The 26,348-nt window shown below is 41.0% G+C and overlaps 1 protein-coding gene across 4 annotated transcripts in view; it reads right to left on the bottom strand.

The window, feature by feature from the left end:
- SPOCK3 (SPARC (osteonectin), cwcv and kazal like domains proteoglycan 3) overlaps positions 1 to 26,348 on the bottom strand; it is a 396,361-nt gene that overhangs the window by 112,135 nt on the left and 257,878 nt on the right. For all 4 annotated transcript variants that reach the window (XM_039542374.1, XM_039542372.1, XM_039542373.1 and 1 more), the window contains one exon: positions 18,138 to 18,264. In XM_039542374.1, coding sequence (XP_039398308.1) covers positions 18,138 to 18,264 — 127 coding nt within the window. The remainder of the gene's footprint in view (positions 1 to 18,137; positions 18,265 to 26,348) is intronic.

Raw genomic sequence — 26,348 nt, forward strand, 5'->3', positions numbered from 1 at the left:
GATTTTTTGTCTGTTTTAATGCACCACATTGTAGCTACATATTGCAGCTGTAGGGTAAATTCAGGAAAATGACCCCTTTACACACCCAAACAACTGTTGGGCACAGCATACAGGTGACAGGAAGCAAGTAATACACAGTCCTCTTAAAGAACCAAATCATCCAGTGGTATTCAGAATCCCATGCAGAATGGCCAGACCTTAGGAGGTGAATGTGCTTTCATTTCTGCACAAAACTTCAGCAGTCTGGAAGAGCTACTAAAGAGACAGAAGCTATGTGTAAAGCCCATATATGAGGGCATGGCTCTCCCACTGCCTCTGGGACATCAGAGTGTATTCAAGGCAGACAGGAAATGTGTGAATCTAACAATCTAGCATCCCGATATGCAAGTGAAGGGAGAAAATATCATTTGTCACAATTTTTCTCTTTTAATAATAAACTTCTAATAAACTTTTGAGGTTAATAACTGCCAGATCTTACTCTGGCCCTCTCCTTGAGGCCCTGATCCAGAAAAGTCTAAATGTGTGTTTATATACTGTGCTGGACCAGGACCTAAAAAAATCTTCTTCCTTACATCTTCACTCATTTAAAAAATAAAAAAAAAAGTGGCCGAATTTCTATCCTCTCTGCTTCTTTCTCCCATCCTCACCTGAATCTCCAACTTCTGTCTTGTTCTTTCCCTTGTGTCTTCTTCCCTTTTGGCTACATGTAAACACTTGTGATCCCTTTGTTGAAAAACACGTATCTTATTTCCTCCTTCTTTCCTACTATCTTCACTCTACTGAAGTCATGGTCACTAATTAACTCGTCCTTATTAAGTCTGAATTAGACTTCTCTATTATTCCTGATGTCCCTGCAGCCCTTGACATAGTTAATCATTATCTCCTCCACTGCTTTCTTGGGTAACTGTTCCATTACTTTCTTGGGTTCTGCACTCTCCCAGTTCTCCATTTAGCTCATTGTTTTGAGAATGTCCATTTTTGGCTCTTGATCCTCCCATATCCATTTTTCTGTTAGCTTGGAGTCTGTCCATGCTCCCCTCCATGCCCTTATCTGTTACCATATAATTGTGCTAATGGAAGCTATTATATTTAGCCATGCTCACTGGTTTGACTGTGTCTAGTTATAGTTAAAGTTCTCCAGGAGGCGGCAGTCTTTTATCTATTTTCAAGGTCTGCTGGCAAGACAAAGTGTCAAAAACTAACATACTTGAAAGAGCAAAACCAACCAGCATCTAGGCAATGATCATCAAAGCTCCTGGACACGTCATGTTATCAGAATGGGTGATGACAGTCTCCTGAAACAAGTCTTCTTTAGTGAGCTGAACTTGGAAAGCACAGAAAAGTGGTCAATTTAAACATTTCAAAGATAAACTTAAGCAGTACCTCAACTCATGTGGCATACATACCATTAACTTCAAAGACACAGCCACTGCATGGAGAGCAACTATCAGTAATGACTAAATACTTTAAGATACACTGACATGAAAAACTGACTCAAAAGGGGCCAAGCACGATGTCAAGGCTCCATTGGGACCCTGTACATTCCTATATGACATCCACTCCTCACAGATTGGCCTATGCAGCCACAAGAGAACACAGGACATGTCATGACATCATCCCCTAATACCATGGACAGCCACATGGTTAACAGATGCTATTACATTTAGCTGTGCTCACATTTAGCTGTGCTTGTGCCTGATTATAGAGCTAGTGTGCAAAGTTCTCTAGGAGTCAGTGATTCTAATGATGCCATTTACAATATTGATTTGAAATTGATGAATATAGATGAGTCAAAGCTACTGTATTGGACCAAATTCATATCTGGTGAAACCCCATTTCTTACACTAGTGATAAATTTGGTCCAATATGTCAGTTTGAGAAATGAACGCTATCCATTAATATATTTAAATCTGAACTTTAAGTAATATGATTTTTGTTGTTTTGAAAATCCTGTTTCACAGTTACCACACAAATAAAGGTTTCCATGAGATGATAGTTAAAACATCTGAGCCCTGTATAAATGACTGCATCAGTGCATCACTGCTGATCATTGCTTCACTGTTGATCATTGCTCATTGCTTCCTAAGCGTTTTCCATTTCTCCTGCCTATCCCATTTTCTTGTTGTCTTGCCCGTCCAGATTAAACTGTTATTCTAAAGAAAATGTATTATTAATTCTTTCACAAAGTCAATAATTATATATATATATATATATATATATATATATATATATATATATATATATATATATATATATATGAAAAAGAAAATCCTGGGTTTAGACTGGATTACATTTTCATAAGGAGAAAAAAAATCCATAAACATTTCATTCATTTAGTGAACTACTGAACTTTCTATTTAGAGTTTTTTTCTGGCTGATCAATTAAATATTTTGCATTAACAAGCAAAGCATTTTTTTTTAAAAAGAACGACATCTGGATTCAAATACCATCCTTGCTAGTATAGCTGAGTTAACACTTGGCCCTAGTGTAAGCAATGTCTGGCTGACCCCATGGAAAGGTAAAACTATTATAGAAACTATAAGGCAAGGTACCATTGTCAATGAAGCTATGATTTTGTTCTCTTCAGTGGCAGCAATTATTTACTTTGAGATAGATTTCACAAGAGCAGATCAGGAAACAGAAATCTCAGTCACTATCATCAATCCTCTTGTATTGTAGATCCAAATAAAGTGGTTTATCCACGGTGTGAAACCTCACAATGAATAATCATGGTACATTATGCTTTGACCTTTGCAATCACCACCCATCTGTTGGGAAATCTCTGAGACTTCACAACATAGCCAGGATGACATGGCAAAGATGTAGGATCTGGTGAAGTGCCACTGCTGGTACCAGAAGCTACAATGAAACAAGCCAAAAAATATCTAAGGGACTTTGAGATTTTACAGTCTGTTCTTTTGCCAGTACAAAGAACTAGTAAATAAACAACAACCGATGTAGAGGAAAATCCTGATAGAGACAGAAAAGAAGGAGCTGATAAGAGATGCTAGATCTGGAATTATCAGTACAACAGATATGTAGAATGAATGTCTGAAAGACACACTGGCTTTTCCCTGTCCATAACACAACAACATTTGAACCCCACATCCCATCAGTTTCAAATTTTTAGGGAATGTTCTAGGCCTCGGTAGCCAGAACCATATGGATTTTGGTGAAAACTGGACAGCCAGAAGGGGGAAATAGAGAATGTAGCTCCTTAAATTTGGTTAGAAGACCCAGCAGCTTCAATCACCATAGGTCAAAGATGATTGCAGCCATTACCACCAGTTGATGGCAGCCATTACCACCTTCCAGAATAACAATACTCACATTTGGCTCTGACCATCTTCCCATTACAATTTAAAATGTTGGCACTTTGAATGACTTATCTCCCAGACAGAAGGAAAATAAATAAGAACGGTGGGGGGAAGGAGGCGCACACAGAGCCCATAGCATGGTGGGGACAGACACAGAGCTGATGGCTTGGGGAGAAGGAGAAATGTGGGGAGACGCATGGAATCACGGATGGAGAGGAACATGGGGTCCCTTTCATGGGATAAGAGGGCAATGAAGCAGCACATGGAGCCTCCACCATTGAGGTAGAGAATGGGGGACAATGGTATGGGGGGGGAAGGGGGACCATGTGTACCGGTGCCGGAAGTGTTTCCCTAGCAGTACCCATAGGGGAGCACCCTAGTGACCCCTGGAGTGGCACCTCCATGGCACGGTATAAGGGGTGGTGTGTGCTCCCCAGACCCTCAGTTCCTTCTTGCCAGACAACCCGACAGAGGGGAAGGAGGGCGGGATGTAGAATAGACATGAGTAACATATCTCGAACACCAGTTACGGAAAAGGTCTTTTCTTCTTTGAGTGATTGCTCATGTGCATTCCACAATAGGTGATTCCAAGCTATATCTGTTGGAGGTGGGAACGAGTTCACAAACTCTCGGGATGGAGAACGGCCCTGCTGAACCCGGTGTCCTCCCTGGTCTGAGAGAGAATCTCATAATGCAAGGTGAACATGTGAACTGAAGACCACATGGCAGCCCTACAAATGTCCTGAATAGAGACATGGGCCAAAAAGGCAGCTGACAAGGCCTGCGTCCTAGTTGAGTGCGCCTTCACAATTGATGGCGGAGGGATTCCCGCTAGGTCATAACAGGTACAGATGCATGAGGTGATCCAGTTGGAGAGCTGCTGAGTGGAGTTCGGCCGACCTTCCATGCGCTCGGCCGAGGCGATGAACAGTTGCGAGGACTTTCTGAACAGCTTAGTCCACTCCAGGTAAAAGGTCAGAGCCCATCGCACATCCAATGTGTGGAGGTGGTGCTCCTCACTGGACGCATGGGGCTTGCGGCAGAGGACCAGCAAAAAAATGTCCTGATGGGATACCACCTTCGGGAGGAATGAAGGGTGTGGGTGGAGCTGGACCTTATCTTTATGAAACAGTGTATGGGGGCTCGGAGATCAGGGCCCTGAGTTTCATGACCTGCCTAGTCGACGTGATCACAAGCAGGAAGGCCACCTTTCACGAGAGGTGTGACCAGAAGCACATGGCTAGTGGCTCAAACAGGGGCCCCGTGAGACGGGCCAACACCAGGTTTAAGACCCACTGCAAGAGTGGGGGACTAACATAAGGAAAGAGATGATCCAATAAGCGGATCAGGGCAGCCACTGGGGAAGTGCCCCGCTTGTCCACCCATCTGGAAAACCAAGACCACTTTGCCAAGTAGGCTCGGCACATGGAGGGTTACCTGCTTTCTAGGAGGATGCGTTGAACCCCTTCCGAGCATGTCCTTTCCTCCTTACCTAACCATTGAGCAGCCTGCCATGAGGTGGAGTGGCATTAGGTTGGGGTGGAGGAGGCGGCCCTGGCACTGGGAGAGTAGGTCCGGGCGGGATGGCAACAACCATGGTGCGGTGACTGCCAGGCCCGTGAGGGTCCTGTAACAATGCTGCCTGGGCCAAGCCAGGGAAATCAGAAGGACCCGGGCCTTGTCCGCCTTTATCTTTCCCAGGACCTTGCCAATCAGCAGGAATGGGGGAAAGGCATAGAGAAACTGGCTTGACCAGGACAGGAGGAAGGCATTGGAAATAACGCCCTGTCCCAGCCCCCTCTGGAGCAAAACTGGGGACAGTAAACAGTTCTGCCAAGTCACAAACAGGTCCACCTGGGGAGTTCCCCACACTTGGAAAAGTCTGTGTCCCACCTCTGGGTGGAGAGACCACTCATGCTGAGAGGAGAAGTCCCTGCTCAAGCTATCCGCTCACGCATTCTGGGCACCCGGCAGATGTTATGGGCTATACAAAAGTCCCACAGCATGAGGGCTTTGCGGCAGAGGACAGAGGATTGGGCCCCACTTTGCCTGTTGATGTAGAACATCAAGGCTGTTTTGTCTGCGAGGACCCTGACCACCCAGCCCTCCATGTGCGAGTGGAAGGCCATGCACGCCAGCCATACTTCCCTGAGTTCCTTGATGTTTATGTGGAGGGTCAGATCCTGAGCTGACCACAGACCTTGGGTATGAATGTTTCCCACATGGGCCCCCCATCACAGGTATGATATGTCGGACACCAGTTCCAGCGACGGGGCCCTGCCCCTGAACGGGACCCCTAGGAGCATGTTTCTCAGGGAGGACCACCACCGTAAGGAGGTGATCACTGGCTCGGGCACCATGAGGACTTTGTCCATCCTGTCTCTGGCCTGGGGGAACTCCAAAGCCAACCAGAGCTGGAGGGGTGGCTGGGCGGGGAGGAAGTAAACTGGAGGGTGCAGCCCTTGGAGACGGTGTTGAGGACCCATCAGTCCGAGGTTAGCTGCGACCACTCCGGGAGGAAAGCACACAACCGATTGGAGAAGGGAAGCTTTATTGAAGGTGGAACCCTGATGAGAACTGGCAGGGCGCCCCTGGGCGTCCCATCAAAACCACCTTTTTCCTGCTTGCTTGCCCTTGGAGGACCCAGGCTGGGGGGGCAGGGACTCGCATGGCATAAAGACCACTTGGAAAACATATGGAAGGATGTCAAGTATCAGAGGGGTAGCCGTGTTAGTCTGGATCTGTAAAAGCAACAAAGAATCCTGTGGCACCTTATAGACTAACAGACGTTCTGCAGCATGAGCTTTCGTGGGTGAATACCCACTTCTTCAGATGTGGGTATTCACCCACGAAAGCTCATGCTGCAGAACGTCTGTTAGTCTATAAGGTGCCACAGGATTCTTTGTTGCTTATATGGAAGGATGATTTCCTCAACATATTCTTAAGCCTCTATTAGACTACATTTATAATCAATGAGAAGAGAATTGGTGTGCAGTACTATGATACTTGATGTGGTTTGGAGGGCCCACGCTGTATATGAGAAGCAGTCTCATGGTTCAGATATGAGAAGTTGTGGCTGAAGGCAGCCCCAATGATCCCTCAAATTTTTTGATTTGGCCTGACCATAATGTCAATTTAGAGATGACGACTCGAGTTAGGATGTTTCTACTCTCCTGCAAGGACAGTAATCTGCTTGTACTGCTGCAAAGGTCATTGCATTTGAAGTCAAGGGAAATTAGAACTTCAAATTGGAATGTTAATAAAAAGAGTTGTTTTTACACTTCCTACAAGTGCCAGCATGAATGATCCAGGTGCAGAGGCCTGCCTAGAATATGTCTCCTTTATAGCCAGGGGTTCTCATCCTAACCAATCCCATGGGCAAAGTGGATTCTGGGGAGGTCTGATTGTTAGTTGACTTTCAGATCTTGGTTAAATACTTGGGGATTCACCAGTGGATGAATAAACTGAGCTGGACCAACTTCCAGGCATCAGATCTTGTTATACCATGTATACTTACAAACTGTGATCAAGTCACCCCTTAACCTTCTCTCTTATAGGATAATTATATTGAACTCCTTAAGTCTATCATCATAAGGCATGTTTTCCAATCCTTTAATCATTCTCACAGCTCTTCTCTACAATTTTCCAACATCTTTCTTGAATTGTGGACACCAGAACTGGACACAGTATTCCAGTACTGATCACACCAGTGTCAAATAGATTGCACCATCTCTATCCTATTCATTTTTTTCATAATTTTGATGGATATCAGTTTATTTTAAAACATTTTTAAAATTTTTATTGATTTAAATTTTTCACAGTTGTGTAAAATAATTTTAAGCTTTTTTATTTTTAGCCATTTAAACTTTCACAGTTGTGGGAAATTATGGCGGTTCAGATAAGAATTTTTTACTGACAACGCACGTTTAGATTGAAAAAGTTAAAGCTTTATAACCATTCAAACACAAACTGAACATCACATGTCAAAATATACAAGGTAAATATCTTTTCATCAAACTCTAATCAAGTTCTCAAGCCATTTTTTTCTTATTTTCCCCACATGTAAATTTTTATTATTACTGATGAAAATATTTTGTCATTGGTGTGTGTGTGAACACTGAAACTGACATTTACCTATACAAATCTAATCCTTCTACAGCCACTTATCACCCAATGCATTAGTATTTTGGGCCACTGCATAGGAAGCTCATATTCTACTCTTGGGGGAATTCTGCATCACTGAACATGCATAGAATTTGTGTCCCCCACAGATTTCTTTGTTTCCCTGCAGAAAAAAATGACTTCTGATGGGAAAGCAAAGGGAAGCCCGCAAGAGCAATCACATGCCCTGGCAGTGCAGGCAGGTTGATTCAGGAGCCCACAGCAGCCGGGGGGGAAGAGAGAGACAGAGAGACAGAGACAGAGACACCGTCCCTCCTGCTCATTATTGCGGCACGCTTGGCATGGAGAGGTAGGGCTTTGGGGTGTTTCTGCTCTGCACCACTCTTACTTTCTCAGAACGTAGCAGCCTGCCTGCTTAGTGAATTTTTCCTGTTACCTTTTTTGAATTCCCCCAGGAGTATAAAACAGGTATAAAAGTTTTAAGGCTCCTTTACATTGCCAGAGTGGTGTAAAGGACATTATGACCTTATAAATGTTTATAGTGCTTTAGTGATTAAAACTGGTCTACATTTTTGGACTGAAAAAAATTCCTATCAAAATGTGCTCCATGAACTGTTTGGTACTGACCTTTTGGAGATGGTCACTAGCCAATATAAATTGTGAGTTTGATTCCGCAGCACTCACTTGCTCTTCAGTTGCCTATGACGTAACTCTGAGCATATGGCATTTGTTGACTAATAACTACAAATAAAAGGTAAAACCTAGCTATATTACTATTAGAGAAAGGGGGTTTGGAGATTTCCTCCAGTGCTTCCCACTCCCATTCTCCATCCTTTGTATTGTAGTTTAAATAAATCACCAAAATAATTGAAACTGGTGTGATTATATTGTCTTACTTTGACAAATAAAATATGCAGAATTTTAAAATATTGTGCACAAAAATTTTAATTTGTTGGTTTAGAATTTTTAATATTTTGGCGCAGAATACCCCTAGGAGTAAAATTCAGCTGATTATCCACTATAACCTTCAAATCTTTTTTCAGAGGCATTGCTTCTCAGGATATTACCTCATCCTACAAGCTGGTATTTGGCTATACTGAAATGATTATGGTTTGCTTGTACCCAGTTTACCAAATGATCCAGATCACTCTGCATCAGTGATCTGTCCTCTTGTCTACCACTTCCCTAACCTTTGTGTCATCTTCAAACTTTCAGAAATTTTATGTTTTCTTTCAGATCATTGATAAAAATGTTAAATAACATAGGGCTGAGAACCTGTCCCCACGTGATTCCACTAGACATACGCATACAAGATGATTATTCTTCATTTACAATTATATTTTGGACCTATCGGTTAGCCAGTTTTTAATCTATTCAACATGTGCCGTGTTGCTTTGTATTGTTCAAATTTCTTAAACAAAATATTGTGCAATATCAAGTCAAATGACTTACAGAAGTCTAGGCTTAGCACATAAACACTGGTACCTTTATCAATCAAACTTACAATCTCTTAAAAAATATATCAAGTTAGTTTAACAAGTTTTAGCAGTAATTGACCCAGTGTGGGCCTTCTGTGTTTGTAAAAAATAATATAAATGCCTGAGAACTAAGGAAGTCAAGTGCCAGAATTACCATAGAAATATGAGAGCACCTCTCTCTTTCAGAACAGTCTGGGCAGATTTAATATAGTCTCTTTTTCTTTTTTTTGGGGGGGTGACCAAAGATTTGTAATGAATTTCCATATATATGTAAATATATCTGAGAAAAATCAGCTTCAGTTTTACTTGCAAGGCCTTTGGACAGAGGACTGCACAATCTGAGAAACTGTTAAGAACCCTACATCTCTAGAGTTTTTACCTGTCCTGGTGACTATCATGATCTGGGCAGACATCTTTCATACTAGGAAGGTTGTTTCCTGATTTGACAATCAGGCTCTGGCCCACATTGTTAATAGCCAGTCAATCAGATTCCCAGAGTGTGACATGTCTTATGTGTGCTTATATGTCACTGTTTAAAATGTAACAATTATTCCACCACGTCCTTTGTACTGATAACAGCATTACTTTTTCTCATTTTCCGTTGGACAGGTTTCAAGACCTGGCAGCAGGGTACAATGCAACCCAAGTGAAGGCCACATACATTGTGGATTCTTGGCTCCAGACCTCACAGACTCAGAGAAATCTATTGCCACAGGGACCGCAGGGCACACAAAGCTGGTTTATTCTAAAATACCACATTTTGGGTAGGTTCCAGCCTCCCCTCATGTATGTCTCATCTCCGAGCAATAGAAGGTTCTGTCCACTGTGGTGCTGGTTCACTACAGACCTTCACCTATAATGAGTGCATCCTACTTAGCCAGAATCAAATTCTCCTGTAGAGTCATGTGGTTTGTGGGTCCATGCAAGGGATTTCTCATTCACTGGAGGGTTAGTTACATTCACTGTCCTCTAGGACAACATAAAGTGTCCACGTACACAAGGATAGTTGGTGTTCAGCAGGTTGTACACAAATGGTAAGGAAAAGGGTCATGTTTCATATGTTTTGATTCAAAAGCACCCCTAACTTGGAAAGATGGGGAATGAGTTCCTGAGGGTAGCCTGCTTGATCCTACATTTACCCAAAAGCGACTGGCTTGCTCATGGGGCCATCAAAATGAGGTAACAATCGGATTTATGTGGAAAGGGCCCTCTGGGCATTAATATTATTTTTTTACAAGCCTGAATGGAGGATCAAGACCCCACTGTGCTAGGGCCTGTACAGAGACAGCATTTTCTTTGGCATCACTGGCAGAGTGAAAGTTTGGAGGAGATAGATGACAATACAGCAGCTTCATATGGAGTAGAGATCTCAGATCCCTGCATGTCTTTTTTTTTTTTTTTTTAAAGTGGAGTGGAGGACACTGAGAACAGGAAGTGAGGCAGCTGAGGAGGGGAGAATGGGGTAACAGAATGTGATGGAATAGTATTGAGGCAGTTTTTTGGGACTATATTGTGTGGCAGGGATATTTGGCTTCAGTAAGCACGTTTCCAGTTTGTCCTTTCAGGGTTAGTCTAACATGCAGCACCAGATGAGGTCTGAATCTGCGGTATAATCCACTGAGTACACAAGTGGGTGGCTGGCAGATAAGGAGGTTCACAGATTAGTTTGGGATTGAGGATATAGATGCAATCACAATCAATGTAATATTGGTCAAGGACAGTATAAATGGGGAAGATCTCTAAATTTCTGTAAGAATTTGGTGGAATGAACTTTTATCTCCTGTCTTTTACAAGACCTTCTAGATGGCAAAGTTTCAATACCTACCAGACTGGACTAGATGGGTGCCAGAAGATTTATTTCTTACAGATTATGTGGCCCAGCATTAAATCACATTATTTTTGTCTGTGTCTCATTTACTGCTGTGTCTACTCCAATACAGTTTCATTTATATATATATATATATCTCATAATGGAGGAAAGTGGTGGTTTATTCTAATTAAGAACTGCATGATGGATCTGTGCTCAATCAGGCCCATGTGAAGTTGTTTCTATTTACTGTTACCAAATAAAGGGGTCAATATTTAAACATTCTGACAGCTAACCCCTCCACAAGATACCAATTTGTACTAATATGAATCAAATAATCCTACAGGTTCTGCAGACTGAATACTTACACAGCTTTACTTTATCATCTTTTCTGAACTGGAAAGGAAATACCAACAGCTCAAACATGTGTCTGAAAATATCACATGAAGTTGATTAAGTAGATGGGATTCAATCAATTTCACATTTATAATAGGGCACACCAGAAAGTTTAAACACCTCTACTTACTTTTTATTTCTAAAGACTCCTCCAAATAAGCTTTTATCCTACCCTCAACATTAAGGCATGTGGATAGCTTTACAACATAACAAAATCTATTTCTAAAAATACACTGACACCAACTAAAAATGGCACTGGCCTTAAAATGGAAATCATTAAATGTGGGGGGAATGAAGTTAAGCATGCAGAAAGTTAGATTAGTGTAAATTTATAGAACAAGTGGTTGTGATTTTCACACAGTCAAGAACATAATGAACATATTCATTGCTATTGAGTCACATCTCTGGTAACTCCAAATCATAATAACAGAAGGTTAAAAAATCACTTTGTATATATATTATATATGTATGCATGTACGTACGTACGTACGCACACACACACACCTGTTGATTATCTATGTGCAAAGCATCATCAGAGTCCATTCCTATCTTTCAGACATTCTGGATATCTTTTCTATTTCCTTTCCCTTTGATCTCCCCACTCAGCCCCAAACAGTTAGGACCCATTACATTTTTGAAAAAAATAGTATTTAATCTTAACTTCATTTCCCTAATTGTAAGGAACCAAGTTTGTCTTCCTGGGATTTTTCAGGTGATTAAAAATGTTTATGGCTAAATGCTACATCAACAGAATCCGTTCTTCTCTAAGAGTAACTGCAGACATACCACCAACCAGATATACTTTTCATAAATAGGAAAGAAAATAAATCAGTAAAAAGTTTGCTAACAGGGTGAAAAGGACTTGACATCCTTGAGGAAAATGCCACTAGTCAAAAAATTGATTTGTGGCTTATTGCTAAGGCTATTCTGGAATGAAACCAAAAAGCAAGTGGCAAACTTTGTTTTAAAAGTAGTTTGTTTCTGTAATACTGTCTTTTAAAAATACTGAAAGCATTGTTATTTATTAGGGCTAGGTCATCCCATACCTGGAACAAATGTTGAATAGTCAATTACACTGTATGTATGAAATCCAAGGCACTACATACAGATTAAGGTAGCATTCACTATATGGATAGAAAAATCTGTTTATAATTATGAATTATTACAGCTATATTTAAAATAAATAATCCCTTACATTATGGAAGTGCTTGAGTATCTGTATGTAAAATTGACTGAAAACTGACTAATCTACTTTCATTGCCCAAGTTGAAAGAAATGCAGAAGGTAAAACATGACCAATAATGAAAATATTTGTAACAATTTTTTTATTAACTAAACCAGTGGTTCCCAAACTTGTTCCGCCACTTGTGCAGGGAAAGCCCCTGGCAGGCCGGGCCAGTTTCTGTACCTGCCGCATCCGCAGATTCGGCCAATCGTGGATCCCAGTGGCCACGGTTCGCTGGTCCAGGCCAATGGGAGCTGCTGGAAGCGGTGTGGGCCGAGGGACGTGCTGGCTGCCACTTCCAGCAGCTCCCATTGGCCTGGAGCAGTGAACCGCGGCCACTGGGAGCTGCAATCAGCCGAATCTGAGGCTGCGGCAGGTATGCAAAGTGGCCTGGCCCGCCACGGGTTTTCCCTGCACAAGCAGCGGAACAAGTTTGGGAACCACTGAACTAAACAAAAGGTGTTGCGTATAATGCAATGTAGGTAAGAAAACTACAGTGTCCCTTTAAATTAATTTTTTTCCTGTACAGCCACTGATGCTGATTTTTATTAGTCAACATTTCATTATGCATTTTTCCCCTTTCAGTGCCTCCTTCATTTTGTAATAAGCATTTGACTTTTCCACCCTTCCTTTACACTGACAATATTAATAATTATGGGCCAGATACTCCTGCTGAGTAGCACATTATCCTGCTCAGTTGTCCCACTGAAATCACTGCAAGATATGTGGCATTATCGAGCTCTAAATAATCTCAATTTTGAAGACAATCTTAAAATGTTTTTTTCACTGTGGCTCATTTACCAAATCTGACCTCACTTATGTTTTTGAGAACCAAAAGCACATTTAAAGGTTTTATAACTATGCAGTTTAAACAGCAAACGTGCTATGGGCTTAATGTGACAACGCAGGACATGGTATGTCCAAAGCAGCATCCACTGGGAAATTATACAAATGCACTGCACAGTTCTATAACACTGATATCCTTTATTGACTTGTGTTCAGAAAATGTATTGTACAATTTGCAGTCATTGACAAATATATTCCCAATAAAAGCAAGTAACTACATTGTACAAGGTGGCAGGGTGCTGGTAGAGAAGCCCTTAATCAGCCCCTGCCACTCCAGCCCCAATTAAGGGGAATGGATTGGGGTTGTGTGAATAGCCCTGTGCCTGCCTGGTAACTGGCTGCACCTGCCAGTCTTATTAGCCCAGAGCTATAAAGGCTGGGAGGAAGCCAGAGAAGGGGGAGAGGGAAAGAGAAAGGTCAGGCACATAAGGAAGTTGGAGCCTCCTAGTCTGTTGTCAGCCAGGCCTGTTTTAGGTAAAGTAGCTGTGAAGCCTGTATATAGTTGGGAACTGGTGGTGGGAAACCTTATGAGAATAAAGAGCACGGGTGTTGTACCAGCCTGAGGTGTCCCTGACTCACTGAAGAGGGAGGCCCAGGGGCCAAATATCCACGGGCACAGCGTGAACCCCATTACATAGAACAATATTAAGCTTTCACTGAGCTTGAAGAGAATCAACATAAACTTTGCCTCGAGTAAAGGAACAAAAATATTTATCTTTTATGTCAATTGCAAGAGTGAATGCTCCTTAAATAACCTCGAATGGACCTTTATTTTGATACACACGCATCATAAATTTGAGAGAATACAGAAAGCATAACATCTTAAAAAGAGGAATAAGTAAATATTTGTAAACAACTATGGATTTCCTGTAGTCTCTCACATTTTTAACATTTTGCTGACAAAGGACTAGATTTTGCATTTGCAACTAGTCCTGTGTAAGAAGTGACACACAGTAGGGCCACCTAAGGAAAAGCCCTGGAAATGCAATATGAGAAACAATCTCTTTCTCCTTATTCCTGGGGAGTAGTAATTACTACCAGCTCAGCTGTGCTGGTTGGGGCATTGGAAGGGGAGCACAGTAAATTCCCCACCACCCTTCACTGTGCTGGGAAACAGTACCAGACACAAAGACTATTTCCCTCCACACCCATGCAATGAAAATGTGAGGAGGCCACACAGGAGCACGTGAGTGCATCTCTCTCGCTCTCATACCTGCCTACAGCCCCTGCACTGCTATGTATGGCCAAGCCATGACTGAGCCTATAGGACCCAATGAAGTCAAGGGACTACTCAGAGTACAGTACAGATGAACATAAGTAAGGGTGGCAGAATCTTGCACTTAGTGGGTTCATTTAGCCCCACATCTTTCCACACAAAGCGACACAGTTTTGACTGCTTCAGTTACTGTGTGTCAGAGCTCAGTCATAATGATTTTAGTGCTAACCATTACTTGTACATCTCTATGTACACCAGGCACTATATATCCTGAAAATGCACACAGTGTTAGTAGCAGATGTACATATGAAATCATTGCAATATTTTCAAAGGATAAATGAAATGAGAGAATCTGACTCTCTGCCTGCACAAGTTTTGCAGAACTAGTTACACTAGAAGCAACCAGGCTTGCCTTTTATGTCTCTTTTTTATTTGAGAATTTTCAAAGTTTTATAGAAAGAGCTCTCATTCCACACTCTCTGAATCTCTTAATTGCATAATGCATGTGTAGCTTCTGTTAGAAATTCTGTTATACTGCGCTCTGAATACTGAGGTACTTCACAAGCCAAACATGAAACCATAACCAACATACAGGTTTGAAAAATTAAGATTTCTGGAGATGCTCCTCCCTTACCTCTCCTGCATTTTCTCAATTGTACCCCTATAAGGAAGAAATGGCTAGGAGCCACCACCATTGCTGGAAAAATGTTGTAGGCAAAGAAAGGTCACCTGGACCCGTCTCTTCCCTAGGGAGTAATTAGCAGCCTTGCTCACTTCCACATAAAAGGACTGGGGAAGAAATGGCTAGGAAGGAGGCATTCAGAAACTTTGAGGTTTCTAGGTTTGTTTTGTTTTGAATTCTCTTCAAAGACAGGTAACTCCTTTGGGATGAGGATAGGATAGAAGGAAGATAGGGTGACCACATAACAAGTGGGAAAAATCGGGACACTTTCTTGGGGGGTGGGAGGTGGCGTATAGTTGCATATATAAAACAACGCACCTAATATCAGGATGTCTGGTCACCCTAAAGGAAGATGATACACTCTGAAAAATGACAATCTGGCTTTGGCATCAGTACAGTGGGGGAACAGGGCTGGGAGAAATTGCAATGTGTAAATTCTATACTTTTAATACAGTAGGTTATTTGTTGTTAATCTGTTTATGTTTGTCTGGCTTTTTAGAGGATAAGATCTTTGAGACAAGGACCAACTTCCTTTCTCTGCATGTACGATGCCTAGCCCTGGGGCCCATTGCCTGACTAGCCCTTTGAGTACTACCATATGGTATTACTAAACAATGGCAATGAGATATTTGGCATGATTTAAGCATGTTTCAAATAGGTTTTAATAGTTCCTGTATACATATATGCATATAGTAATTTACTGTGAATTATTTATGACTATTTCTCCAACACTAAAGTCAAAATAGTATATCCTCATTTTAAAAGAATGCAGTATTTCCATTCCCAAGCATTCAGAGCCTCCAAAAACTCTCAGCAATATTGAAAAAAAAACCCTCATGATGTCTAAGCCAGTCAATTTGGGGTTCTTTTTTGTTTGCCTTCTGAGAGTTTAAAGTGCACACAGGTCACATTTCCAAACTTCTCTACAACTACAAAGGCTAGAATCTGACTTTTAAAAAACATGAACTCTGAGATTCTCACATAATCCCTTGACTCCAAGGGCTGGAGCTTTAAGAAATATTTTAAATATAATGAGATTCAGAATAAAATCGTAAGAGCTAGCTGGCAACACTGAGAATGAAATGTTGGTCATATCCTGCTTATCTTATCAAAGCTGAGCAGGACACCCTTCTTTGGGTATGTCTACACAGCAGCTGGGAGCATGCCGTCATTGCTTGAGCTAGCACACAAAGAATAGCAGTGTGGGCATTGCCAGAACGGCTGTGGCTCAGTCTAGCCACCTGAGACCAAGTCCACATAATCTCCTGGGTTCATGGTAGCCTGAGGCACCATCTATGCTGCAACGTCCACACTGCTATTTTTAGTATGCTAGATTGAGCAGAGCTAGTGCAAATCTGTACATCTGGGCTGGGCGGCACAAATAGGAAGTACAATCATATTTTGGAAAAGTTAGGCACAGATTGCAAGTGCAGCAGAAAATCAAAAGGAACATTAATACAGTAAATAGCAGTTCTACAATCTTTAAATAGGTGGGGTATTGAGTAAGTCCATTGATTAAAATTCTATATAGAAAGTGGGCCTTTGTTTTGCCTTTACAGGTAATGAGTGCATAGCTTGTGTATGATAGATGAATTTTTTTCTTCCACTAAAGCATCAGGTATTATCTTTTGGTGCAGACACTTTGATGGGATAAAGATCAGATGTCTATACTGATATTACATGGTGGATCTCGAGATGATATTGACTTGCTTGCAGTTCCTGCAATGAACAGAACTGCCTTCTCGTGGTTTCATTCTTTTTTCCCCAAGAAATCTGTGCAAATATTCTTCTGGTTTGTTATGTTGTATACTGCAGGTTTCCAGGGCTGCCACCCCTTTAATTCAATGAGTATGAGCTGTTAGGACAGTTAGTGAGTAGATATTGCACTCTCAAAACTGGATGAGAAGGCGATATGAAGTTGAGTGTCATCGCCACACTGAAGTGCTTTCAGTATGGTGATGATACTCAAATTTGTATCTCTTTTTCATCCAGTTTCAAGAGTGCAGTCAAGCATTTGAGTCAGTGTTTGGGAGATACTTGGATACGAATGAGAGTAAGTTTCTTGAGAGAACATCCATGTAAGACTAAGGTGTTTGTGGTGCATTGCTGGAAACAATTAAGGGATTTGGCTAAATTTATACTTAGCACCAGCCCCAAATGAGTGTAAAAGAGTATGCACATAATTTTTCAATAGTTTGTAACTTGCAGACCTGGTTAAATTTCCAATTGCTTTTTTCCATGTATGCCTAGTCCATGGGATGCAAACTTTTCTTCTGGATGCAGACATGACTACTGTAATCCATACCACTGTCACCTCGAGATTAGACTACTGTAACGTGCCACACCTTAAGCCCATTAGGAAACTGCATCTAGGGGAGAATGAAGCAGCTTGCTTATTATTACTATCTCACAGTGAGCATGACATCTTTGCCCCAGAATCTGCAGTTGCTGTATACTGGTGGCTTGTGGGTAGAGTTTAAAGTGTTGGTCTTTCCCCATAATAGCCTGAGACCTATCTACATGGATGACTGTTTCTTTCTTCATTCACCACTGCCGCAGTCACACTTTGCAGAATGGCCTGGCCTGAGTTTCCTTGATTTAAAAGAGAGGGAACTGTGAGTAAGGGTTTCTTCCTTGACTTTGCAGTTTACCCTCCATAGGTCTGAAACAGCTTGAATTTTTAATCTTCAGAGCATGCTGCAAAACTCATCTTTGAACAGGCATTTGTGAAGGCTGGGCTGGGCGGAGAGGGGGAGGGAGTAGGATTTCTTCTGGAATCTGAGGTAGGGGGATATCATTTTATTTATTTATTTACTGCTAACTATTTGTTTTATGTTGGGTGAGATTTGTTGCTGTTCTGCTTTTTAGTCTCGCAATGTTTTGGATTTTTTGTGGGTGTCAGCCCAGGATAGGATTTTATGCTGTTCAAATCAAAATAAATAACTGCTTCTTTTTATTAAACAGTGGGATATTTGACTGTTTTGGGAAATATATATTGACTTTAGCAATGAATGAATTAATGAATAATTTGATTATTTTATTCTTACCTGAGAAGAATATGTATGACCATCTGATCCACAAACAGGATTGGTATAAACTACTGGACACTGCTTGCAGATTGATGAAATGGGACCACCTCTCCATTGTTTATGGCCTAAACCAGCCTCTTTCATACTGTAAATAAACAAAAAGCATTAACCTGATAAGCAAAAGTATTTGTAAAAGCATATATATTGTCACACTATAATTATTAGTCACCTGAGGACCTTGTGTATTAGGTTCCAGTAGGTAAAAAAATCTTTCCTACACACTTTCTTTCCCACAGCTTTTATATGACACTCATCACTGTGCAATCTGAGCACCTCCATGGTATCTCAATACCTAACTCTTTATAATAAGCAAAAAATGACTGAGAAAGAAGATATAGTAACACTTATTCTTATTGTTTTATCGGAAAAAAATCCAGCAGGTGTGCATATAAAAAAAGTGCCAACATGAGGCAAATGTAAAATGCCTACCACACTATTGGGTTAATATATATGAGAATAAAATAATAATCAGTGATTTCTATGCACTATTTATCTACTTGGAATCTTACTAAGGAGTAGAAGGGGGAAAAAATGAGAAATCTGCAACACAATCTCAATCCACTGGGCTGTGTCCTTAGCAGTGAGTCCCTCACAATATCAATTTAGAATGTCCATAGCATTAAAGTTCCTCCTCAATTCCCTGTTCTTCCATTCCATGGTTCTCAAAGTGTTTCATGTGCAGACAACCAAGAAGGCTCTTCTAATCACCGAGTGGTTCATGAGTCACAGTTTGAGAATTACTTGTCTAAAGTGATTAAAGAAAACTAAAAAATAGAAAACAAAATCCACTTTTATTAGCACCCTTCAATTTATTTGTTAAAGAATAAAAATGTGCAGTGGCATACACATATACCCGATGCTGAATTGCTGGTAGTCTAAACACACTGGCCCTGATTCTCATTTGTGCTATGGCTTCTCTACCCCACTCTGGCAGTGAAAAGGGGATTTAATGTGAGTAAAAACATAATTTATATGCATAACTGTGTGTACAAATATTGTATGTTTGTGTAAATTATGAATTATAGCAGTGTAAATGTGTTAATGTAAAGGAAATCAAGCCAATTGCACATAAAAATTAGCACTTACTACTGCCAAAAATCAATGGGAGCTTAAATTATCTGCAGAATGAATGTTTTTATGCAAGTCAAACCTGCCCAGGAAGCTGGTCAGAACTAGACATATAGTTACATGACACATATCTCCACTTATAGGTCCCAAATCAGTAAAAACACTTAAGAACATGCTTAGAAACTTTGCTGAATTGGGGACATAGATCTGCAAATGTACCTTGCTCTTGACTGCAACATTCCTGTTATTCTCTATGGAATACTGAGTCATTCATGACAGTTTACTGTGAATTGCTTTGTCTACACCAGCATCAACTGAAGACTATGTTAACACCATTAATCACATCTCACTTGTAACCAAGACAAATCTGAATCAGATCTCTAGATACGAACAGTCAGTGCACTAATACCCTGTGACAGCTACTTCCTCTGTCCTCACTTCTCTAAAAGTGTCACGCTTTCACTTGTGTATCAGTGTAATTTGATCATTTAGAGCAGACAGTCTTCCTCTTATCCCTTCTTCTTCTGCAGCCTATAGGATGTTTTCAGTTTCCCAGCATGCAATGCCATTATAAAGTTGTATGAGAAATAAACGTTAAAAAAATATTTTGCATAAGCTACATATATTCACCTCACTTTTTTTTACATGAGCAAACACAGCACATATACGTATCGAGAGAGGGAGTATAGTCCAGTGGTTAGGGCACTAGACTAGTATGAGACCCCCTGGGTGCAGTTCCCTGCTCCACCACACATTTCCTGTAAGACCGTGGGCAAGTCATTTAGCCTCTCTGTGCCTCAGTTCCCCATCTGTAAACAGCACTGCCCTACCTCACAGGGGTTTTGAGAATAAATACATTTAAAAAATATCAGACCCTCCAACACAATGGTCATGAAGCCATATAAGAACTTTAGATCGACCTTCCTCTGGCAATGTATAAAACACATTATTTACAAGTGACAGCTGTACCTCCCAGTTTGATATTAAACATACTGACATGAGAAATTTAAAAAACAGTTTTACACCAAAAACAAACTACTGCATATGAAAACATGCATGCTTCTTAATGATTAGTAATGGTTTCCATTCTGAAGCATACAAATACCTTCTTACAAACATCTATTATTTAAAATACAAAGAGTGAGGGTTGTCCTTTACCATTTTCAGTTTTTCAAGCCCATGAATAAAAATATGTATGAGCCTTTGACATGTGAAGAGTTGAGAGAACATATATTATACAAAATAAACTGAATTATAAAGATTGCTATGTGTTGATGATGGCTTGAACTAACATACAGGATATGATAACTTGGAAAGTTATGGAGTTTGAATTGTAAATAGACTTGGAAAATTTAATCTTTTATAAGTATGTCAATAAATATGGACGTCTTCATCCACATACACCATTTCAATGGTGAAAATATATTATTTAATTTAATGAGAATAGATACTGAGATTCAAAAAAGTTAAAGCTTTGTAACAGTTAAAACACATATTAAACATACTGACATGGCTAAATATACATATTTTACACAAACAAGCAAAGTAAGAAACATACTACTTCAGAATTGATCAGAGTTTTAAGGATATGTACTTTGTTTATTTTGATATGATGTTGACAATATGTGTTTTAACTGTTACAAAGCTTTAACTTTTTGAATCTCAGTATCTATTCTCATTAAATAATTGTCTGATCCCCCTTTATTGTTTGACCCCTTGCCCCACAGTTTTGCACAACCATGAGAAAGTAAATACATACAAATAAAAAAAGACTTAAAATAAACCAGTATCATCCGTCAAAATTATAAAAAATACTAAAAATTCTGCCAAACCTAAATATCAATCCACAGTCCCAGTTTTAACTCACAAGATATAAATAAACTTATTAAAGAAAACCACCACATATACAAGTATAAAAGCTCGATTATACTTTTTCCCTTATGAGCAGCAGATTATCTATTATAAAATAAGGATATTTTAATGTTTCAACTCTTGGGTATAGCAATGTATTGTGAACTTTTATTAAAGAGTGCAGAGAGAAAAAATCAGTATACATAATAGATGAGTAATTAATATTCAGTCTGCCATATCTTTATTTTCCTTATTATTTTTAATAGAATTAGAAGGGGGGAAATCCAGAATCACTATGATGTTCACATGCTGACAATGAGTAACTGTGCGATTGCATTGCTATAATTCTTCCTGGTCTCATTCTCTTCTTCCTGTTTTGTCATCCTTACTTGTCATGTAAAACACAGATTGTAATGCGTCTTTCTAGGTCTTCTGTGAAGTGGCCAGTATGCTCTTGGATACAATAAAAATCATAATGGTATACAGTCCCCCTCCTCCCCTCCCTTCCAGATATAGTCTTTGCTGGTACTAAGAAAAGTAACATTAAGTGTACATGTATAAACATCATGGGCTGCATTTCCAGCTTAATTTTACTTGAAACATTTGTGATTACATCAATTTGCATGCACAAAATCATGCATATGTGTAGACTAAGTAATTGCACATGCGAGAGAATTGTTAGGCACATAATTAGCCAATCTGCCCAATTAATCATGCAAATACCTGTTTGCACACATCAGTGTAGTTTTCTGTATGCACAAATATCTTACCCACAAATATCATGTGCACAGTTAAAATGGGTCACTGAAACTGTGGCTTTGAACCAAAATTCTAAGCAACTCTATTCACTTAAAAGATGTTTGTGTGTGTGTGTGTGTAAGTGTAATATATACTTAAAAGATATATATATATATACACACACACACATACACACACACACACATACATACACACACACAAAATATTTTATTTTATATATATAAAAGAAAATCTTAAGTATATTACACACACTCACTGAACACATCAGTCTGCACAGAGAAGACTGGTGGCATGTTTGAGTTGCAAAGGAATTTATATTTAAGAGTCCTTGATTCAAATATCAGCAGAAGCAGATTTTTCAGAGTGCAAAGTTATTTAAAGTAAATGGGGTTGATTCATTGTTGCTATGTGGACCTTAAATGTGATTCAGGGGTCTTGTACAATTCCTGCATCATGACTATTATTGTGATGCTAATAGACTTCTAAGGCACTGCTATTTAAAGGTTTTCTGATTGTGTGCCAGCATGGGGCTTTGAGGGGACTTGTAACTGGACAGTATCATTAACATAATTGGATGAACGTCTTGTTTAGCAGGAATCAAACTGTTTTCACTGGAGCAGATTGGATTTCTTTTGGAGTACTCTCTCTGTCTAGGACTTCCTTGAAGTTGCAAGTAGGAATGAAATATCACTGCCACTGCAATACTGAGATTTTCCTTTTAAGTGACAAAATCAAGCAAAGCACTGCTGTTCCAAACTTTTTGCTGTAATGTGTTGGCCTGCCACACTACTTATGGTAAACTAACAAACATAAGAAAACACTGTGATAAGAAATAAATAGTCAATCAACCCCAAGAGAAATAAACAAAACAATGTTAGTTTTACAAAAGACCACTTAAGAGAGAAGATCACATAGAAATCAACTAATTACTTTTTAGCAATTTGAATCTCCATAGTGTTGAAAAAGAGATAATCAGAACATGCAGCCTGTAGGACTATATGTGTGCTTTTGGGTTTTTTAGTATCTTCTAACAAAAAGCACCCAATAGGTCAGGTTTGAAAAATTACACATAAGCTACCATTTTGGTCAGACTTTCTCAACATACATACATGGTAGGTCTCAAGATGTTAATGGCCAGGTTCTTTATGTGTGTTTAAAAGGGATAATATTGTTTGGTCATCTGAACTGGAGATGGGAAAATGAGGAACATAAAATAAAGAAATGTTCTTGAAGATGCAAATATCCAAATTCCTAGTGCCTGCTTCTGCCAATATGATGCATTAATATCACATATCAATATCAATATCACAAACCATAAGGGAAATTTCTCTTCTGGCTCCAGTGGGTACAGTTTCACTGAGTTCATGGAGTTGCACCCATTTACACTAGGAGAGAATCTGTAGCATTTACAGAGCAAAACCCTGGGACCTTTCAGACTGAAGCTTTCACAACTGGTACACTTAAAAGAGCACTAGGTGAGTTTTTTCTCCTTTCAAGAGTGAAATCTTCTGTCTCAGGGGCTGCAGAAATCCCAAAATAAAACTAAAACCACAGCTCTTTTGCTTTGTGGTGGATCTGAGAAATGAAAAAGCTGCAAAGAGAGACTCGGATGTCCCTCGCTTGTCATGCAGCGGAACAGAACTCAGTGGCAACTTTGTCTTTGGAAAAAGATGGGGGAAAGAGTGGGTGGTTGGCTTGAGGAAGCTGATGAGCCATGAAATCCATGTAGCCGGCATGTTGGGCCATGACAATACGTTGCAGTACAGGCCATAGTAGAGCTACTCAGATGCCTCCTGCCCTGCCTGCAGATTGGACAATGATCAATCTCCACAATTCCTGCACTTGAATCCTGTGCACAGCCTGTTTAGTTTTGTACAGGTCACCAGAGGTTTACTCTGAATGCCTATATAATAAACCAAACCTAGCCAAAACTGCACACTTTAACTGTTCAGTTTTTGTTTTGTTTTGTTTTATTTTTTTAAAGTCAACCATGCCTTTTTGAATTTTCTGGACTTAATGTGTTGCCACATTGTTATACTGATGTTAGCTATTGCAAGAGATAATTGTAATGGTGCAGAAAAATAAGGAAACCACAGTCATCCCCTCCTTAGTAAAACCTAAACTTTCAGTATATATATACACATTATAAGCACTACAGTGGCACTCCTGCAGTGCTGCAGCACACCTACAGCAATGTAGACATTACAGTAATGGAAGGGGTTTTTCCAACATTGTCATACTCCCCCGCAAAAGAGGCAATAACTAGGTCAATGGAAGAATTAGTCTGTCGACCTAGCTGCATCTACACTGGGGGGTTAGGTTAACCTGTGACACACAAGGCATAGAATTTTTCTCAGCCCTGAGTGATGTAGATAGATTGACCTAAGTTTTAGATGTAGACCAGGCTTTAGATGCAGGGTGATCTGTGAGCAAGCTGTTCAAAAATTATCTTGGCTCTGCAGTTTTCACTTTTGCTAAAGCTCTTTCAGGTTGTTTTTGTTGGGTTTAACTCAGGTTTGTATTGCCTTATGGAATACACTGAACTGGAATTCTGCTGAAACACAAGTATCTTAGGCCTAGTCTGCACCTAAAACTTAGGTGAACCTAGCTATGTCACACAGGGCTCTCAACAACTTCACATCCTGTGTGACATAGTTAGGTTCACCTAACTTCCACTATTGTCATGGCTGGGGCATTGGCAGTCATGCCTAGTGGGAAAGGCTGGAGTCAAGGGACAGAACTGGTGTCAGAAACCAGGGCCGAGGGTCAGAAGCCAGGAACCAAAGCACAGTGAAAGAGCGGGGTCTGTCTCAGCAGCCAGCTGGGGTTCCACCTAGTTGCACAAGTTCCTGTGCCCACCTCTAAGCTTAAATAGGGTGCCTGGATCAATAAGGAACCCCAGGAAACTGCCCATCAGGCCCTCTGTAGTGGAACATCCTGTGGTAGTTAGGTCCACAAAGTTCACAGCCCCATTGATAGTTGCTTTGCCCGAGCTGTCAGGTGATAGTACTGATGCTGCAGTCACTGCAGGCCCAGGTTCTAGCCCCCTGTGAATCCTCACAGCTGTAGGCACAGTAAGTCAGTGGAAAAATTCTTCCATTGTCATATCTATGGCCTCTCAAGTGGGTGAATTTACTACAGTGATGGAAAAACTCTTCTGTCGCTGTAGCAAGTGTAGTGTAGACACAGTCTTAGTCCCTAAAGAAATTTCTGTTTGTTTGTTTTGTTTTTAAGGTTGTTCTGGAAATTAAAGAGTAAAGAGAGGCAAACATTTACTTAAAATGGCAACTTTCTCTTCCCTTCCCACTGCCACAAACAATTGGCTCATAGCTAAGAGAACTGACTGTTTGAAAAAAGTGCAGACTAAGTGCCAACACACTCACTTATCTTTTATGGCACATCCTGGGTGTTGCAGATGGAAGGCAAGAAAATTGTTTTGCCTCATGCCAAAGGGTGGACAGATACTTCACTTCTGTGCACCCTAGCTGGGCAGGCTAAATAACTCCCTCATTTTGGGTTCTGCAGGTCTCTCTCTCTACCCTTGTTTTTTGGTGGCTCCTGGGAAATTGAAGCCTAATAGCATCCAAGCAAGTGTGGAACCCAGTAAACTTCTCAGCAGGTCCTGCTGTCCTACCCTTTTGAAATTTAAAGACAGTTTTGTTTTCCTTGCAAAGTTCACCTTGACTGTAAATCCCATGATTCAGAAGATCCCTTGGGAAATGATGAAACCTTAGAAAATATTTCTGTAATTTATTATCCCTCTTTTACACCCCATAATATGGGTGGTTAAAAAAAGAAAGACACATTAAAGTGGGGGCCCTTAGTAGAAAACATGGACTTCCTGCCTCTTGCACTGAGTAGCATTAAAAAGAAGGGTATTTGGTTGTTAGTCTCTAAGGTGCCACAAGTACTCCTAGGGTGACCAGACGTCCCGATTTTATCGGGACTGTCCCGATATTTGCTTGTTTGTCCCGCGTCCCGACCAATGTTAGGTCGGGACACTGGACAAACAAGCAAAGGCTCCGGAGCCCGAAGGGCTCGCACCCTCCCCTGCCCCGACTCCGCCCCCTCCTTCCCCCATTGGATCCTTCCCCAAATCCCCGCCTCTTGCCAAGCATGCCATGCCCAGGAGACTCAGGGGAGTGCGGGGCCAGGGTGAGTGTGAGTCTGGCCTGGCCCCGAGCAGGCAGGACTCGGGCGCGGTACCTGGTGGGAGAGTAGGGGGGCGGCCCGTGGGGCCAGGCGGCGGCTGTTCTCCCCACCTGGGCAGGGGACTCGGGAGCAGCCGCTGCTGCAGTTCCCACTGCTGCGGGGGGAGGAAGTGGCCAAGCACGTGGCGCTCGGCAGTTGCGGCTTTGGTGCCCGGGCCCGAACTCCCCGAGCCCGGGCCTGCTGCAGGGCAGCGCGCACACTGCGCTCAGCCCCTGGCCAGTCGCGTCTGGGCTGGCTGCCCAGCTGGTGCAATCCCGTGGCGGAGGCATCGGCAGCCCA

Source organism: Mauremys reevesii, linkage group 5 (assembly GCF_016161935.1).
Source record: "Mauremys reevesii isolate NIE-2019 linkage group 5, ASM1616193v1, whole genome shotgun sequence".
Taxonomy (NCBI): domain Eukaryota; kingdom Metazoa; phylum Chordata; order Testudines; family Geoemydidae; genus Mauremys; species Mauremys reevesii.